Below are 16,829 nucleotides of genomic sequence, written 5' to 3'. Positions count from 1 at the left end.
GCATGATTAAGAGAGTAAGATACTCTTTACTTTAAATCCCAGTACTAGTTAAAAAAAAAAAACTGTTTTGTGTTTTCCTATATCCTCTTGGGATGCAATTGTATGGTTAATACAAGTATCCGTTGTTGTCTGCCCCAAAGTCACTTTCTTCATTCCATAGTTTATAAAAGAAAACGAAAAACCCTAAGATTTTGCTTGTTCATTTTGTGTTATGTTTCAGTCTGAGCTTCTGACTTGCTGAAGCATTAACTTTTCTGTTCAAGTATTGCCTATTTCATGATGGGATTATAGCTTTATGCTTCCTACAAGATTATTTTTTTGTCTGAGCTTGTGCTGCTTATCTCTGCTTAAAGGGTGATTGTGACAAGAGCTATGGGTCTGACTTTGTCTTCAGTGACCATGCAAAGGAACTTATTGTGGGAGAGGTTTTTGTTAGAGTCTACAATGAGGTCCCTACCTTCCAACTAGAGGTGAGATGTAGCTAAAAATTTTTCTGTTAAAAATAGTGTTTGGACTGCTACTTCTTCCTGTTTATCTGTCAGTGCAAACGGAATGGAGGAAATACAAAATGTTATGGAAATTTCCTTCAAGATCAGCATGTTATGAGAAAGCTCTTTACTGGAGCAGAATAAATTGAAAGACCAAGTCTGTCATAAAGTTGTGCTCTTCAGATGTCTTAATGACTTCTCTCTATAAGCTTGTGATGCAGACACTTGGGTTGATTCAGTAATTCCAGGAGGTGCCTATTGGCTTTACAGTCAATCTCTATGTATGGGCAAACACACACCTGTTGGAGTAGTGCAGCTTCTTAAGTGTATGTTTAGATAGAAATAGGGTTTAATGTGACCCAGGTGTTATAGTGATCATAGAGAAGATCTGCCTGTCTAGAAGAAAGGAATATGTGAAATGTAGAAGTTACTTGCATACATTTTCTTCTACTATGAGTACTGTTGCACCACACAGCTAAAAATGCTGTCATCTGTACTTCAAAGCTCCCTAAAGCATTTGCAGCAAGCCTCTTGGATTACGTAGGCTCACAAGCACAGTACCTTCATACGCTCATGGCGATAACTCAGACTGGGAAAGTGGAGTCCAATCAACACGGAGATCGCTTACGGAGAGTTGAAATGGCCCTGGAGGCTCTGAGAAACGTCATAAAACACAACCCAGGTAGGCTTAAATCTGAACTTCCCCTGTATACTCTTCTGTGGGCAGCCTTAAAAACTCTGAACCTCTGTAGTCTGTATCTTGCAGTGAGAAAGAAGCTGACAGACTTTAACATTGTTAGTAAGCCATATGAGCTTGCTGGCTTTTTCCCTTACCTGGAAAACACTGTCAGTAAATGTAGCAAAATTTTGGGTTAAATTCAAGCTTTATCTGTTTTCATATCTGAATCATTAGGTTTTAAATGTAATTAAATTCTGCTGTTGCTAGGAAGACTTAAACTTCTTGAAAGAAACTTTCTGTAATCCTTCAAAGAATCTTCAACTGTTTTTTAAATTTCCTTGCATCATAAAATCTTCCTTGAACTGAGTACTTTGTGCTAGTTAACCTAAATGGCATCTATGTTACGGCTGTAGTAAAGCAAGAGGAGAAGATGCTCTTGAGAGTGGGCAGCAAAGTTTAATGAGCAGGCATCAATGTATATACTGGAAAAGCCTGAGATAAATGATTAGGATGTTTTCCTACTGTATTATATGCTACTTCTGAAAGCAAACCATGTTACTATTGTAGCATCTAATAATTGCTGGTTGGGATGTTCTCCATGCTTGCAATTATAAACCTGAAGGCAGCTGCTCCTGCAAGCCTGCTCTGAGCTGGGACATTCTAAAAGGGCAAGTGTCTTTGAAGACAATAGATTTTCATGGTCAGTGATAAATAAAATTACGGAATTTGTTTAGTTGTTTTATAAGAATGCAAGTAACTAGGTAGTCCAAGAATTACATCACTTACTTTCCTTGGAGTGGGGAGTTACCCTCTTGTTTTTGAGATATTGTTGACCTGAAATTCTGTGGAAGCTAGATTAATAGAGAGGAGTCCATAATCTTCTAACTCTGTAGCAGGTGCTGTCCTGTATGAGTTATTTAAACTTCTGTGGCTGACTACTTGCAGCTGTGTAGTCTTTAACACCTCTCTGTATGGTGAAATATGGGCATGGGAATTGGCCTTCAGTGAATGCTTTGGCTAGCATGGAGAGTAACTTATTTGGTCTCTTGCAGGTTCTGAGTGTGAATGCATAGGGCACTTTAAGTTGATATTCTCCCTTCTGCGTGTTCATGGAGCTGGCCTGGTGCAGCAGTTGGCTCTGGAGGTAAAAATTAAACCAACCAAAAAACAAACCAACCCCCACAAACTCCCAACCTCCCTGTCTGGATGCTTTATGTAATCACCATAAACAAACTTGGTTGTGTAGCTGTTAGAGTAGCATCTAAAAATGCTAAGACTGGGGCTCCAAGATGTCAGTTCCTCCTTGGAGGAACATGTGTCATGCATGTGTCTTTGCATCCTTCTTGCCTGAAGTGACAAAACAATTTGGTGGCAGGAATAAATGTTGTAAATATCAGTTCTGGCAGCCAGTGAATTGGCTGACTTCATACACTGGGTTTTCTGAAGTGTCTGAATAGCTGAAGTGTAATCAAGTGCTGTTTCTGATCTTTTGCAGGTAGTGAACATAGTAACAAGTAATCAAGAATGTGTTAACAACATTGCTGAGGCAATGGTCCTTGCCAATTTACTGGCACTCCTGCATTCCTTACCTTCAAGTAGGTACCATAGGATTCTCCATCTTGCAAGGGAAGGGGTTTCCAACTCAGGAATTTATAAGAATGCAGCTGGCTGAAATTAGCTCTGAGTTTTAGGCTACAATGGTCTTGTTAGCTTTATAGGATAGAGAGCTGGGTTATGAATAGAAGCTACAGTAAGAACACCTATATATTGGAACAAAGCTTTCCTCAGGCTTCCCAGCTGTTGCTGTGCTCCATTCCAGTTGCTCAGCTATTAATGAGAGCAGTAAAGATAGTACTGCAATACATCCTCAGTGAAGCGTGGTGTTTCTATGCCCAGTCCTAATAACATTCTTTAGCTATCAGTTATTCCCCTGCTAGATAAGAAAAGCAGAGCTACCAAACAGGAATCACCATTTTTTTAAAGAACGTGACAGGAAGCAGGAATAGAAATAGATAATTTTTTAAACAAATGGAAAATTTAGACCATCTCTGTCATCACAGGCTCTATGCTATGCTAAGTCACTTCTGTCAGCTGATTTAAACATTAGTGACTATCATATCCAAAGCTAACAAGGATGGTTTACAAAAATGTTGTGTATGACCAGTTTTTTGTCTTAAATGTGTGACCTGACACATAGGAAATGCAGGTACTCTGATTACTTCTGAATTGTGTAGTGTTCCATTGACAAATTATTCCTGGGAATTTAGCTAATTAGCATCTAATTAAGAAGTTAGGCTGTATTAGAATGTGTGATTGATTTGACATTCCTTAACTAATGTAGTGTAAGCAGAAATCCCTAAGCTTGTAATTTTCCAAAGCTTTATTGCAGTTTTGGTACAGTTTTCTGTTGAGATCAGTTACATTTATCTTCCCTTATTCATTCTCTGTGACATAAAGTTCTCAATGCTCTTTATTTTGACAGGTCGGCAGCTTGTCCTTGAAACTTTGTATGCTCTGACATCTAGCACAAAAATAATTAAAGAGGCCATGGCAAAAGGTACAGTACTACGCTGAAAGCAAATGTGTCTGCAACAATGGGCCTAAAGTGCATGGAGTGGCTCCGTCCAGTTCTCTTGAACAGTGGGCCTAAAGTGCATGGAGTTCAGTCCAGTGACTCTTCCCTTTAAAATAATCAGTGTGGAATTGGAGAATTTTTGCTAATTGTGACCAGAAAAATATACTAAATTGAATGCTCCCTATCTCTTTGTTACAGGTGCTTTAATCTACTTATTAGATATGTTTTGCAACTCAACTCATCCGCAGGTCCGAGCCCAAACAGCAGAGCTTTTTGCTAAAATGACTGCAGATAAGCTGGTGGGTCCAAAGGTAAGAATTTTAACAGCTCATGTTGGAACTCTTTCTTGATATTACCTGCATCTCTCTAAAGGTGAGCAAAAAAATCCTCTTCTATATCTGAAACACTCATGTAAGGAGCAATCGGGCTTTTTCAAAATAATTTAACTTTTAATCTGTGAGCAGACTTCTAGAAGCTGCTGTATGTACAGTAACTTGTATAAACAATTTGGTTTCCATTTGTAATGACTTTACAGTAGAGACCTAGATTTCAGTGTCACTGGCTATTGCTCTTTGAAATTATGGCACTGTTTTATTTTATGGTGTTGTGGTCTAGCACTTGACAATTCTTGCATTAAAGACAGTTGGACATTGTGGAGTTTTCTATTTCTGTAAGCTTGTCCTGCCAGTTAGTGTGTCATATGATAGACTAAGTGTCATTTATGTTCATCCCTTCTAGGTTAGAATCACACTAATGAAATTTTTACCTGGAGTCTTCATGGATGCCATGAGAGACAACCCTGAAGCTGCTGTTCATATCTTTGAGGGAACCCATGAAAATCCAGAATTAATTTGGAATGACAGCTCCAGAGAGAGAGTATCAACAACAGTTCGAGAAATGATGCTTGAGTATGTGGAAACCTTCTGACTCAGTTATCTTTAACTGAGACACTCTGGCAGTAAGCCAGAGTAGCTGTAGAAGAGCTGTGAGACAGAGCTCTGCCTGTAAAAAGTAGTATTCTTGCAAGCCAGACTTCAGTGAAATAAACTTGTTCACTGTTTGTGTACTGTACCAGTAAGTCAGTGATGCAGTTTGTGCACAGTCCAGGTATTTGCTCACTGCTGTAGGATTTGGAGAGATACAATGGGGGTAGAACAGAGCTTAGAAACTGAAGCTGCTTCACAATGATGGAGGGAGACTAAGGTGTCAAGTAGAGAAGACAACTGCTTCTTTTACTGCTCATTAAAACTTACTTTCTTTTTAAAGGCACTTTAAACTTCAGAGGGACAACCCTGACACTAACTGGAAGGTAAAAGTATACTGTTTCTGCTTTGGGTGTGTCCGGGGAGGCTGTGAGCCACATGATAATAGATGCTTGTATTGGAATCTTAACAGGCTTTTCTCTTAAAGTACTAACAGGAGTTGACTGCTGTGCTGTAAACGTAACTGTTCATAACTGAAAACATAACTGCTTTAATGTTGAATTGATGCTACTGTTACTACTTGCAGCTTGAAATGAGACACTTACGGGTAAAACCACTGTCAGCATACTCTGAATATTTTGATAGTTTAGGTGATTCTAAAACTCATCAAAAGTCAGCAGCAAAGGAGGCATCACTGGCTTGCTGAAAAAAGTCCTGTCAATATGCAGCCATAGTAAGCTTGCTCTTGGTAAATGTGAAGTAACTTTAGTAAGTCACTCGGTCTCAAAAAATATTCGAGTCCTTAAGCCATTCCCTCACATCAGGCCCATCAATGAGGTGTTTCAGTATGTAGTGATTCCTAGTACCTGTGAAAAGCTAGACATTATTTCCTTCCAACAGTCCTCTAGTTCAACATTAAACCAGTTTCTAAACACATCATAATGTCTGTTTTGATCCAGATAAAAACTGGAAGCTTCCCTAGAGTGATGGTGACAAACCTTTCCCTGAAGTGTGCAAGGAAGGAAAGAGATGTTGTATCATCAGCCATGTTGCTGGTGCTTCTCTTGAACTAGGGTTTGCTACTGTTACAGTTGTAGGTTCAGTTAATTGTGTTCTTTGAAAGCAAAGTTCACTGTAATGGTACTGCCTGCACTGCACTGTTCTTTCTGCTGTCACTTCTTACCTCATGTTCTTTCAAGATGAAGGGTTTATTGGCCTTGCACAGCTCTGTTTCGGAGAATGCAGTTAGTGACCCTGACCACTTAGAGAAACAGTTTTAGGTCTCTCAAATACCCTTGTCAATAACTTCTACTTTACAATTCAACAGCTGCCTGAAGACTTTGCTGTGGTGTATGGTGAGGCAGAAGGTGAACTTTCAGTGGGGGGAGTCTTCCTCAGGATTTTTATTGCCCAGCCGGCCTGGGTTTTACGGAAACCAAGAGAATTTCTCATTGCACTGTTGGAAAAGTTTACTGAACTACTGGAGAAAAATAACCCCCATGTAAGATGATTTTTTTTCTGAATCTATGCTTTGAATTTGTTTAGCATTCTTAAGTTTTTAGTCTTTTAGTTTCTGATTAGCTTTGATTCTCACATTTTATTCCCATTATAAATGGGGTTTTCTGTCTGCTTTCTGACTCTCTGTAAAAGTGTGTTGATATGTTTAGGCAACTTCTGAATATGAGTCAAGGTTTTTAAAGTTCCTGAAGCCATAGAATTACCTTCAGTTAAGTCTTAGAGACTTATTTTGTGCTAGAGATGAGGCTTAACGAATGAAGTGTCTTTTAATTATTCCATGACTGACCAACCTAAAAAAATGGCACTCAATCTACACCACCTAAAAATTTTCTGTTCTTGAGACTTCTGTTGTCCTTCTGCAACACTTAAGTTCCCACTCTGGTATAAATTATGTGACTAAGGCTGCCACCTTAGTTAGTGTAATGAGTACAGGAAATGTGTTACAGTTTAAAAATTCATTTTTAAACAGTGTTCAGACAAGTTCTGTGTTAGACTTGCAGGATGGAAACTAACTAGCATGTTGAATAAAACAGGCACCTTTATTACAAAGATGTGACAGCAGATCGTAGAGGCATGCAGAATACTTAGGGCATGACGAGTCCTTCTGCAAAGACTGCAGAATCCTTTAGGAATTCAGGTGGTCAGCCAAACATCCATGCTATCAGTGCTTCCACCAAGCAACTTAGCCAGATACACTGGATTCTCAATATGCTAGAAATAGTGCTTAGGAATTCCTGTGTGATCTGTCTTTGTGGAACTAGTGAATGTTTGCCACTATTGGAGCTGATAATCATGTTCTTCACTTGTTGCTTTAACAGTTTGAGAACAAAGTGATATAAAAGCATTAGGGAAAAGAATTTATAATGCAAAGCAAGTGAGAAATGTTGTTATTGTGATGATACTTTACTGAGTTACACTTTCTGTTGATTCTCAATTTTCTGCAGGGGGAAACTTTAGAAACCATTACCACAGCAACTGTGTGCCTGTTCAGTGCCCAGCCTCAGCTAGCTGATCAAGTTCCTCCTCTTGGTCATCTTCACAAGATAATCCAGGCTATGAATCACAAGAACAATGCCATTCCTAAAAGTGCCATTCGTGTCATGCATATATTGTCAGACAATGAGGTACTGAATCATTTAAGTGCTTGAGGGGAGAAAAGCATAGCTGGAGTTATTTGTATGGTTTAGTAGTGTTCCTAAAAGGGCATTATTCTAACTGTAAATACGGTGTAGCAAGTGAGCAGGGACCTATAGCTAATAATGGAGAATTGTAGATTTAACACTAAGAAATGTGTGGTGTTGGCTGACCATATCTGCAATAACCATTAATCTTGGCATAAAATAGAGTCCACAGGATGTTTCTCTTTCTACAGCTTTGTGTTAGAGCAATGGCATCGCTGGAGACCATTGGCCCTCTCATGAATGGAATGAAAAAGAGATCAGATGTGGTTGGGATAGCCTGTGAAACACTGAATCGAATGTTTCAGAAGGAACAAACTGACTTAGTAGCCCAAGTAAGTAGTACATTCTCAGATTGTAAAAATGTGGTATATTTAAACTGTTCAACTTAAATGGCATCTGGGGAGCCTCCTGGACACTTAACTAATGTGCTTTTCTTGCTGGAAAAGTTTTCTATGTAAAATGCAGACCTGTTCAGGGATGTTACCTGAGCATTGAAGCTTAATGCACAGGGTAGTGTTGTGTCCTCTGAGAAAGTGTAGTGGAATGCCAACTAATTCAACTGAGTTTATACCTAGATAGAGCAGAATTGCTGGACAGTATCTTTGCTTTCTTTTGTTTGTATTCATACAGCTCAGAAAAAATGGACTCATCTTGGCATTTGTAGTAATAGCTGTTGGTGCTTTTGGTTCACACTAATGCAAGTGATATAAAAATTCTTTATGGAATTTCCTGTCTGTGTTAAGACAACTCATTTGGGTATGTTTGCAGGCTTTGAAAGCAGATTTGGTCCCTTATCTTCTGAAGCTGCTTGAAGGTGTTGGTCTTGAGACCCTGGAGAGCCCATCTGCAACAAAAGCTCAGATTGTTAAGACTCTGAAATCCATGTCTCGTAGCCTGCAGTATGGGGAACAGGTAAGTACTCACAAGTCCATATCTGGGCTTTAACGCTTGGTAGGTGTGTACCAAACTCTGAACATCCCTTCTTTAATCTTCTGGCTGTCATGTGCGTCATTCCACCTAAAGTGTTAGCACACTGCAACTGCAAAATGATTATGGTTTGGACTTTCTTCACCTCTTGCTTGTGGAGAAGTCGTTGGTTCAATGCATGTGAAGACCACTAATAAAAAAGACAAATCCCAAGTGCAGAAATGTTCTATGAGCTGGTTATCTTTAGCTGACAACTCTTCAGAATTTGTGTTATAAATGTAAATTTCTCTTCTGTTTTCTAAATAAATACATAAGTGCAGCAGCATTATGGATGTATATGTAAGTAAATTTGTCCCAGTAACTCTGCTAGTTCTTAATGCCTTCCTCTTACCCTTTTGTTGAAAGCTTTCTCAAGGGGAGGAAACTTGGAATATTTCTTTCTTCCAAGTAGTCCCTATCTTGCTCTAGTACAGGAAAAGTCCTATTCTCCCTCAGCTGTCAGTGAGTGGCAAGGGCAGCTTCTAGGGTTGCTTTTCCTTGTCACCTTTCTGGGGAACAAAGCATAAAGTGAAGCTACTGAATAACTTCTTTTGAGCATTGTGTTCAGCTGCACAATTCACATGGAAAAGCAAGTCTCCTTGGAAATGTGCATGAATTCCATATTGCAGCCTGAACTACTGCCACATTCTTTGGTGTAATCCCTTCAGAAAGGTTTGGCAATAGAAAATGGGTTGGTTTGCCTAGAACATGACAAATGGCACTTGCCCACTCTGTTATCTCTTCAAATACTGCAGGTAAATGAAATTCTGTCCCGTTCTTCTGTTTGGAGTGCCTTCAAGGATCAGAAACACGACTTGTTCATTTCTGATACACAAACATCAGGATACCTCACAGGTTAGCAATAGCAACTCCTTCCTGTTTATGTCCTGAATTATCCTGAACTGTTACTTAATTGTCACACTGGACTCTGGAGTTACTGTTTATCCCCAGGATCTAGTGCCATCACGTGGTCTGAACAGTCAGTGCTGTAAAAATACAGTAAGTTTTTAAAACATACACTAAAAGGTAAACTTCTTGCTGGTTGAGAATGTCTTTCTCTGCATAGTCTTTACTGTTTACATACTTAGCAACAGAATCTGGGCACTGGCAAGACTTGCAAATATTCTGTTATGATAGAGCAGAGGTGTAATTGATGAATGACAATAGCTTTCCATGCTTTCTCAGGATCAGTCTAATTCAGTTCTAGAACACAAATTTGTCTGCAGTTGGAGGGATGTGTCAACTGTCTTCAGAATCACTCAGACTGTCTGTATCAGTTGGCTGTATCAGTGTGAATTAACACAACTTTAGGGTTAGGCAGGTAGTTGTACTGTTGGAAAAGTTGGAATACTAATAGGTTGGAGTATGAGACTATGTTCCAGCCAGAATCAGTGGCCTGCCAGGGTGGTCTCATGCCTGTATGTGGAGCTTGCAGCATTTGCTTCACTGCTGCAGTGATGCACCTTGGGTGGGTCCCCTGCTTAGTGCCACCAAGACTGAAATGGCACCTCAGATGCACCCCAGCCCCACTGGTAGTGAAGAGCATTTTAGCTGTGTGTGCTGTGCACTGTGTGCACAATAAGGTTGGCAACTGAGAGAACTTCCTTGCATGGTGCAGACATAATCCCAGATCAGTTATGTCACTGCAAATCAACTCCTGTTCTTCCTTCACTTGAGCAGCACTTGACAGACACAGTGTCACAGTCCAAAACATCACTATCATATAAAATGTTTTCATATGTAGCAAATAATGGCATTGCAGCAAACTGTCTGCAAACTTCTGGTTCCTCAGTAGCCATCAGCTGAATAAACACTTGGTCTTAAAAGCTTTGCCTCACAGGTGAGGTTTGAAAGTCCCTTGTGACAAGCCAGTGTGGACACAGCCATGTGCCGCATGGAACTTTCTCATCTAACCCAATTTAGGAATCTTGGTAAAGCTTTTGAGCATAACTGAACTAATGAGGTGTAAATCAGATGGCCAGAGTTTTTCCTGCAAGATACTAGCATGTATTTTGAGCCTTTCAAGTCAGGACCTATACCTTCTAGAAGTAGTTGCTTGTATTTTGAGAGTAGGTATTGCACCACTTGATGCATTTTTTTCACACAGGACTCTGTGCTTTAGCTCTGAACAGGGGTTTTCTGGTTTTGTATTGTTTAATGCCAGTTTGACAAAGAACACTGGAACTGATTCAGTTTGTACTGAATTTCCTTCATATTTGCATAAATACTATAAATTTAGGAATACAAAGAAAATGCTGATTGATTATTGGCCAAGAACTGATACTGCACCAGATGTGGTCAGGCTTGAGACTGGGGGCAATACAGTTTTCCAATCACCTTGAGGCCCGTGCTGCTTTTAAATTGCCTAATGTTTAAGTGCTTGCCAATGTAGAATGAAGGTGCTGTACAACTGCAAAGTGTAGATGGAAACCAAGCTTTATTTTTAACCTCTCTTATCTTGTATTCTGCCTTATGTCTTGCTTCAAATTGCTTTGCTATTTGCACTTCCCTTGAAACTTCCCTTGCTTATTTCTCTTCCTTCAGGTGTCTCTTCTCCTTCCCTTCTAACTGGCAGCAGTCCCCTTCACCTGAGAAGTGGGCTTTAGATCTGCTGTGTCAGGCAGCTTGCTAACTTCTGTGTAGCTCTCTAAAGCAGGTAGATACCACCTCGCAGAACGCACGCTGCGCTCGCTGCATTCCGAGTAACAGATGCATGCCCTAGAGCTGTACAAATGCCTGGTCCCAAACCGCCCAACACCGACACACCACACTGACACCTGCACTGGCTGGTACTTGCTGGTACTACACAGGAATTCAGCTTTGGAACTGTGTTAGGATTTCTTCATAATGGAAAAGCTTGAGGCACAAGATAACTATGGGGAATTTTTGCACTAGGATGGGTAGCAGTGGGTGTGACACTTGGCAGGTTCCACTGATGGGCTGGCAAAGAGAGGTTGCCTCCTGCAGCCAGAGAGCTTTTTATGGCCAGAGGCACTGCTTGCTTTGCTCTCTGCCTTGCAGTAGTAGTGTGGGACTGTTTGCAGGGAGACCAACCACACTCGGATGTTCTGGCCTAACTGTGAGAAAGGAGGGTGGGGCAGGAAAGAATAGTAAATCTGGGAGAACTCAGTGAGTATGGCTTAAAGGGGAAGAGTACAGGACCCAGCAGAACTTAGTATGTTGAATACTGGCAGTGTAGGCTGGAGGCCTGACACCAAGTCAATCGTTGTATTGGTGCAGGAACGTTTTGTGAGTGATCAGTTTTCTAGTCACTAATATGATAAAAATTACTGTTAAAACACTTCATGCTGCAACCTAAATTTTTATTGCATTTGTTGAAAGTTTCACTATGACTAAATTTTTAATTCCAGGCAGAGGGGCTTTGCCTGCAGGGCAAAACTGATTGCCCCTATTATAATCAACATAGAAACTTAGTAATGGTGTGAGTCATGCATCTCCAGTATAGAATTTCCATATCCCAAGAATGCTGTCACTTTATTCCAACTGAAGGCACAAAATGCTGGCTAGACAAGCTTTAGGCAGTTCTGTTTCTTCATGGGGCAGCCCGTTGGGCTTCCTGGGCAGCTGGGAAAACCTTTACAACTCTGAAAAGATACACAAGGAGCCTAGTAGTGGAACACATGACTGAACTCACTTTAATTCCAATGCAGGGCCTTTCTTTAACAAAGGAAGGCCATCCCCGCTTTACTGCTGCTTCCATGATGGAAGGTGAGATGGGTAGTGAAGGTGGTTGGGGTTCTTTTTCACTTATTTGGCATATCAGAATTAAAAAAAACTGAGCAAGCCCAAAAATGGTCCCTACAAGCTATTCCACTTGGTAGACTAAGAAGTCTTAGTTTCTAGTGTTCCTAGATTTTAAAGAATCTAAAGTAAAACTCTTAAATGTTCTTGTGTAAGGCATCTGGTTGGCTCAGATGATGTATCTGGGTGTTACCAGAGGGAATAAAGCTGTTCAGTCACGTAGTAGAAGGAGAACTAATCCCCAGTATTTGTTTTCCTCCTGAAAGGCCCTGGAGTTGCTGGTTACCTCACTGCAGGGACAACGTCATCCGTAATGCCCAACGTACCACCCCCGGTAGACAACGAAGTGGGAGATGTCAGCTAAGGACTGGAAATCCTTGTGGAAGAGACAAAGGCAGACTGGCCAGTGATGAGGAACAGCACTTTCCTCCAATACATTGAAGTGAACTTACTGCCTTGCCAGGTGTTTATGACAGTGTTATTCCTTTTTTCTATGACTTTTTTTTTCTAGGAAAAGTCAGTGATTCTAACTTCCACACTGTAACACAAGAAAGTACTCTGTGGATCAGCTGAAATGGGTACACAAGAATTTTTTCTTGTTGTACATAAGCACATTTTGTTCCTTTATATTTGTTTACAAGACTGTGAATCAAACTTTCCTAGTTTTTATATTTTACGAATTAGCATGACTGGAGTTGAGCTACAGTCTAGAGGAGTTGGGCTAAAATAACTTTGACCTCACCGACCCCACTAAAAGGGCATCCCTTCATTTCTCAGTCTGATGTGATCACTTCCATTGAACATGACCTGAAAGGGTTTGTTCCTGCACCAATTCACTCATGTCCTTAATCATTAACATTATCTTCTTCCTCAGATCAAACAGCATTAGACATTTGTATGTATAACTGGCTTGACCAAATTGACGAAGCTTCAGCAAAACAACCTTAAAAAGTTGACATGTTATGTAAGAAATTAGTGTAATTGTGAAATGTTCTATACATTATCCAGTATATAAAAACTTTCTATATTGAGTGTACATTATACAGATCATTCATATGTACATAGAATTTTAAAATAAAGGGAATTAAGAGCCTTGTTAATGAGATAAAGGTGGTATTCTTGTCTAGCTGTTCATTGAAAGTGAGAGAAATGAGGGCAATCCAAGACCCTAACTGGAACGTGGCTCAATATGATCCTGGGCATTCTTGGTTGAAAAAACACTTTGTGCAGCCTAGTGCAGAACTCCTGAACCACATGTAGTAGTGCAGGTGGTTTTGTAGTTGAAGTGCATTTCAGCCACTGACCTGCTGACACTCTCAACTTCCTGGAAAACATTCTTGGCAGGAAGCAAGAGGAAACTAAGGTGGATGGAAATGTAAACAAGAATTACTGCTTTCTCAAAAGAGGTTATAATCTTAGTTTTAAGTATCATGAGGTAAGGAACTTCGTGGAGTGCTTCTAGTTCTAGGTACTCTGCCACTGTATCCCCTGAGTGACTGCTGCAGCTGTAGCTGGACACCCTTAGGCAAGCACTTGGCTCTGGGCTCAAGAACAGAACTGGCACAGCCTCATCCTGAAGAATGAGCCAAGCTCAGGGTGTTCTCCCCAGGCTCCAACAGGAAGGAGCTTGGAGGGGGGAGTTTGTCATTGCAAACCGTAAACCCTTGTGTCCTTAACTTCACTGCCCTTAAGTTACCAGCCCTGTGTAAGCTGAGAAGTGATTATCTTAACTCCAGGAATCACTCCATTGATTTCCTAACTCCAGGCTCCAGCCTTCTGTGCTGCCCTGAGTCTCACTTGGGGGAGCTGGGGGCAGGACTGAGTGTAGTCTCAGTGACAAGGAAGGCAGCTGAGAGCAGGAACTGGTGAGTAGAGGGTTGGACTGCAGCTGAGCTTTGGAAAAGAAAAAGCAAGGTACTACCTCCAGCGTTTGTCCGTTTAACAAATTCAGAAGTTTAGCCTAGCTTGCAATAAATTAAATTGCGGCACTTTTGACTCAAAACTGCTTTGTTTACAATAAAAGGATAAAATGCTTTGATTCAGAACAAAGAAAGCACTTTAGGCCTGTTAGAAAATAGATTTTATTTAGTATTACAAAGAAACTCAGACAGTGTTCTGCAAATTGTTAAAAGCAAGCCCATAATTATTAAGTATAAGAAGTGAAAATAGTGAGAGAATTGCTTCCGGTTAGAATCAAGTTTTTGTATTCATTCAGTTTTACCTTAGATACCATTATTACACTGAAATTTTTCCTTAATCTTCCCTCCATTAGAGAAGGCTTTATGCTGACATTAGATTTTTGCAGTGAGCTTCTTGGACTGATCAAGGAGTTCCCACCTTGCAATTGTTGAGAGATGAACTTCATCAGGCCCGTCTGCCAGGCGCAAGGTGCGTATGGACGCGAACCTGTGAGGGGAGAGCTGAGTTAGGCCTGGCCTCCTGACCTGCCACAGCAGCCACACAGGAGCTCTCAGCACTGCTTTTGCTGCCCTTTTGACACTCCTTGCTTGGAAAGGTGCTGTCACATGGGAGATACTGCAGCAAAGTCTTCCTAGCAGGATTGAGATGGGTGGGCTGGGAATTCAGAAGTTTCGGTTCTCCCCAGGGCCATAAGAGATAACATTAAGTTTTAGAAGCACATCCTCTCTACTGCTGATAAGAACTATTTTAGGTCCAGTGCCAGCTTTTATTTTTTGTAAGGCTAATTGCACTATAAAAACAATTGTTTTAAATTTATAGCTTAAAGGGACATACGCTATTATTTCATGCCGAGGTGAAACAGCATGTACTGGTGTTATAAATGATCATAAGAAAAATGCTTAGAATCTACAGGAAATCTCCTTTCACTCACATGAACGCCAAAGGAAAATCCTGGGAAACTCCAGCTCCACCACACACTTGAACTGCACAGTCAATCACTTTAAGCACAGCTCGTGGAACAACCACTTTGGTCATGGCTACCTGTGGTTAGAAGAACTCACATTACCAGTAATAGTTTCATAAGCAAGTGAAAATATTTACCTAACACTTCTATTGAATATTGGTATCTCTCAGTACATTCCTTCCTCTTGGGGTTGGATGAGAGCTCTGCTGTTCCCGTTAGCAGGGGATGGTAAAACTGTTTCCAGTCACTCAAAACTATCTTCCTGTGTTGAGACAAGCAAGCAAGGCTTGAACAGATTCATCTCTGCTTCTGACTGAGATCACTCCCCAGTCTTCTGACAATTAAAAGCATATCTTAAGGCTCTTTTCAACATGAATTTATACTCTACACTTAAAATAATAATGTTTAACAATATGTTTTACCTTGTCTTTTAACCAGCTGAATGCACAGGCATTGCATCCACCAAGTCCTAGCTGCCCAAAAATAAAATTTACCTCTCTCCTTGCTCTTCTGTTGCCCAACATGTCGATCTTGCGGGCTGTTTGTAGTGTGAGCAGGCGAGCCTGTTCTATGCTAAGACGGCATTCTGCAATCCAGTGGGCAACAACTTCCTGCAGATCCCAAAGCCAACATCAGGACATCAGTTAATGGCTCTGAGCACACATGGAGCTGCCCCTCTTCCTCAGCATGTGCATGTTCAGTCAACCTACAGCCACTTGTGTGCAAATTAAAGCGTATCTAAGATGAGGCATAATAAAGAAAACACTTGACTAACAGAAATATTAAAGATAGAGCAATTCTTCTCCTGCCAGGAAACAAAAAAAAAAACCTGTGGATTCTGGCACCTGATCAGACCCCACTGTGTGCTGGCCATTTTACTGAAGCTCATCCATGCCTGCTTTTTCCTCCCTGCTTTTCTTTACTTTTTACCACCCCTTAAAGCCTTCTCTCCATATGATAAACCCCAGTATATAGAACTAGGGGGGTGAAAGGGGAGAGGAATTCCTTGTTCTGCTTAAACTGGTCCTGGATGGTGCATGACACAGAGGCAAACAGCTGCAGGGTGGTGCCTGCTGCCTCTGACTGATGATAAATTCGAAATTCTCTGGATCCAAAATGAAGTTATGATCTTGGCAGCCCTTCCCTGCTCTTCTTAGCTAATTCCCCCCTGCAGCCAACATACCACAGGAGAAACAAATGTTTGTGATGCATGTCAGCGCAAAAACTGTTTGGAGCCTGACCCAGCCTCCACTTCTAGGGCAGTGGATTTTGTAGCACACAAAAGCAAATGTGCAGCACTTGCTTCAGTGCAGTCTGGAAGCTCAGCTTGGCTGGTTGCAGCCAAGGTGATCCGAAACTGGGTGGGGTGTTGAGTTCTCTTCAGTCAACAGCTCCTGGGGTCATAAATGATGGCCTGGGTGGGGGCAGGCACACTGGTACTCAGGGAAGCCACCAGCCTCACCTTGTCTTAGCCATCCTCACTGTGAAGGACCTGCATGGGCTCCACAGCTGCCTCCAGATGAGGCCTGTGGCTTCATCAAACATCACTGTTACTTCAACAAGCTTCTGAGAGCCAGAGTGTGCCTCATGCACCTCTTACTCATTCCAGGTTACAGTGGTGATGGGAAGTTGGGAAATGATATGACTGGAAATACAGATATGTAAAGTTGCTCCCTCTGGATCTGCACAAACAATTTGCTACAATCTGTGCCAGATGCTAATTCAATTTCCTCTTTCCATTGCTTTTACTTGGTTTTTTTTTCCAATAAAGCTATCCTAGCTGTTGGGAAAAATTAAGGAACACTTGAAATATGACAGACCAACTACCAAACTCTGATGGTTCTTATACAAAG

At 41.0% G+C, this 16,829-nt stretch overlaps 2 protein-coding genes across 2 annotated transcripts in view; one reads left to right on the top strand and one right to left on the bottom strand.

Moving 5' to 3' along the window:
- DNAJC13 (DnaJ heat shock protein family (Hsp40) member C13) overlaps positions 1–13,197 on the top strand; it is a 48,397-nt gene extending 35,200 nt beyond the window's left edge. Inside the window, 15 exon segments of the mRNA XM_031059389.1 lie at positions 1–14; positions 354–470; positions 993–1,170; positions 2,220–2,311; positions 2,663–2,762; positions 3,650–3,724; positions 3,941–4,053; positions 4,481–4,650; positions 5,009–5,051; positions 5,993–6,166; positions 7,128–7,307; positions 7,556–7,696; positions 8,133–8,276; positions 9,086–9,185; positions 12,359–13,197. The exon segment at positions 1–14 is cut by the window's left edge and continues 39 nt beyond it. Of these exon segments, the coding sequence (XP_030915249.1) occupies positions 1–14; positions 354–470; positions 993–1,170; positions 2,220–2,311; positions 2,663–2,762; positions 3,650–3,724; positions 3,941–4,053; positions 4,481–4,650; positions 5,009–5,051; positions 5,993–6,166; positions 7,128–7,307; positions 7,556–7,696; positions 8,133–8,276; positions 9,086–9,185; positions 12,359–12,456 (1,739 nt within the window). The 3' untranslated portion in view covers positions 12,457–13,197.
- A 956-nt stretch (positions 13,198–14,153) lies between these two features.
- ACAD11 (acyl-CoA dehydrogenase family member 11) overlaps positions 14,154–16,829 on the bottom strand; it is a 28,810-nt gene continuing 26,134 nt past the window's right edge. The window contains exons 18-20 of the mRNA XM_014308184.2: positions 15,471–15,587; positions 14,944–15,053; positions 14,154–14,498 (exon numbers count right to left, since the gene is read on the bottom strand). Coding sequence (XP_014163659.1) covers positions 14,384–14,498; positions 14,944–15,053; positions 15,471–15,587 — 342 coding nt within the window. The 3' untranslated portion in view covers positions 14,154–14,383. The remainder of the gene's footprint in view (positions 14,499–14,943; positions 15,054–15,470; positions 15,588–16,829) is intronic.

The sequence above is a fragment of the Geospiza fortis genome, unplaced genomic scaffold (assembly GCF_000277835.1).
Source record: "Geospiza fortis unplaced genomic scaffold, GeoFor_1.0 scaffold346, whole genome shotgun sequence".
NCBI lineage: Eukaryota > Metazoa > Chordata > Aves > Passeriformes > Thraupidae > Geospiza > Geospiza fortis.
The sequence above is the reverse complement of the archived record's forward strand: the minus strand, read 5'-3'. Positions and strand labels throughout refer to the sequence as shown.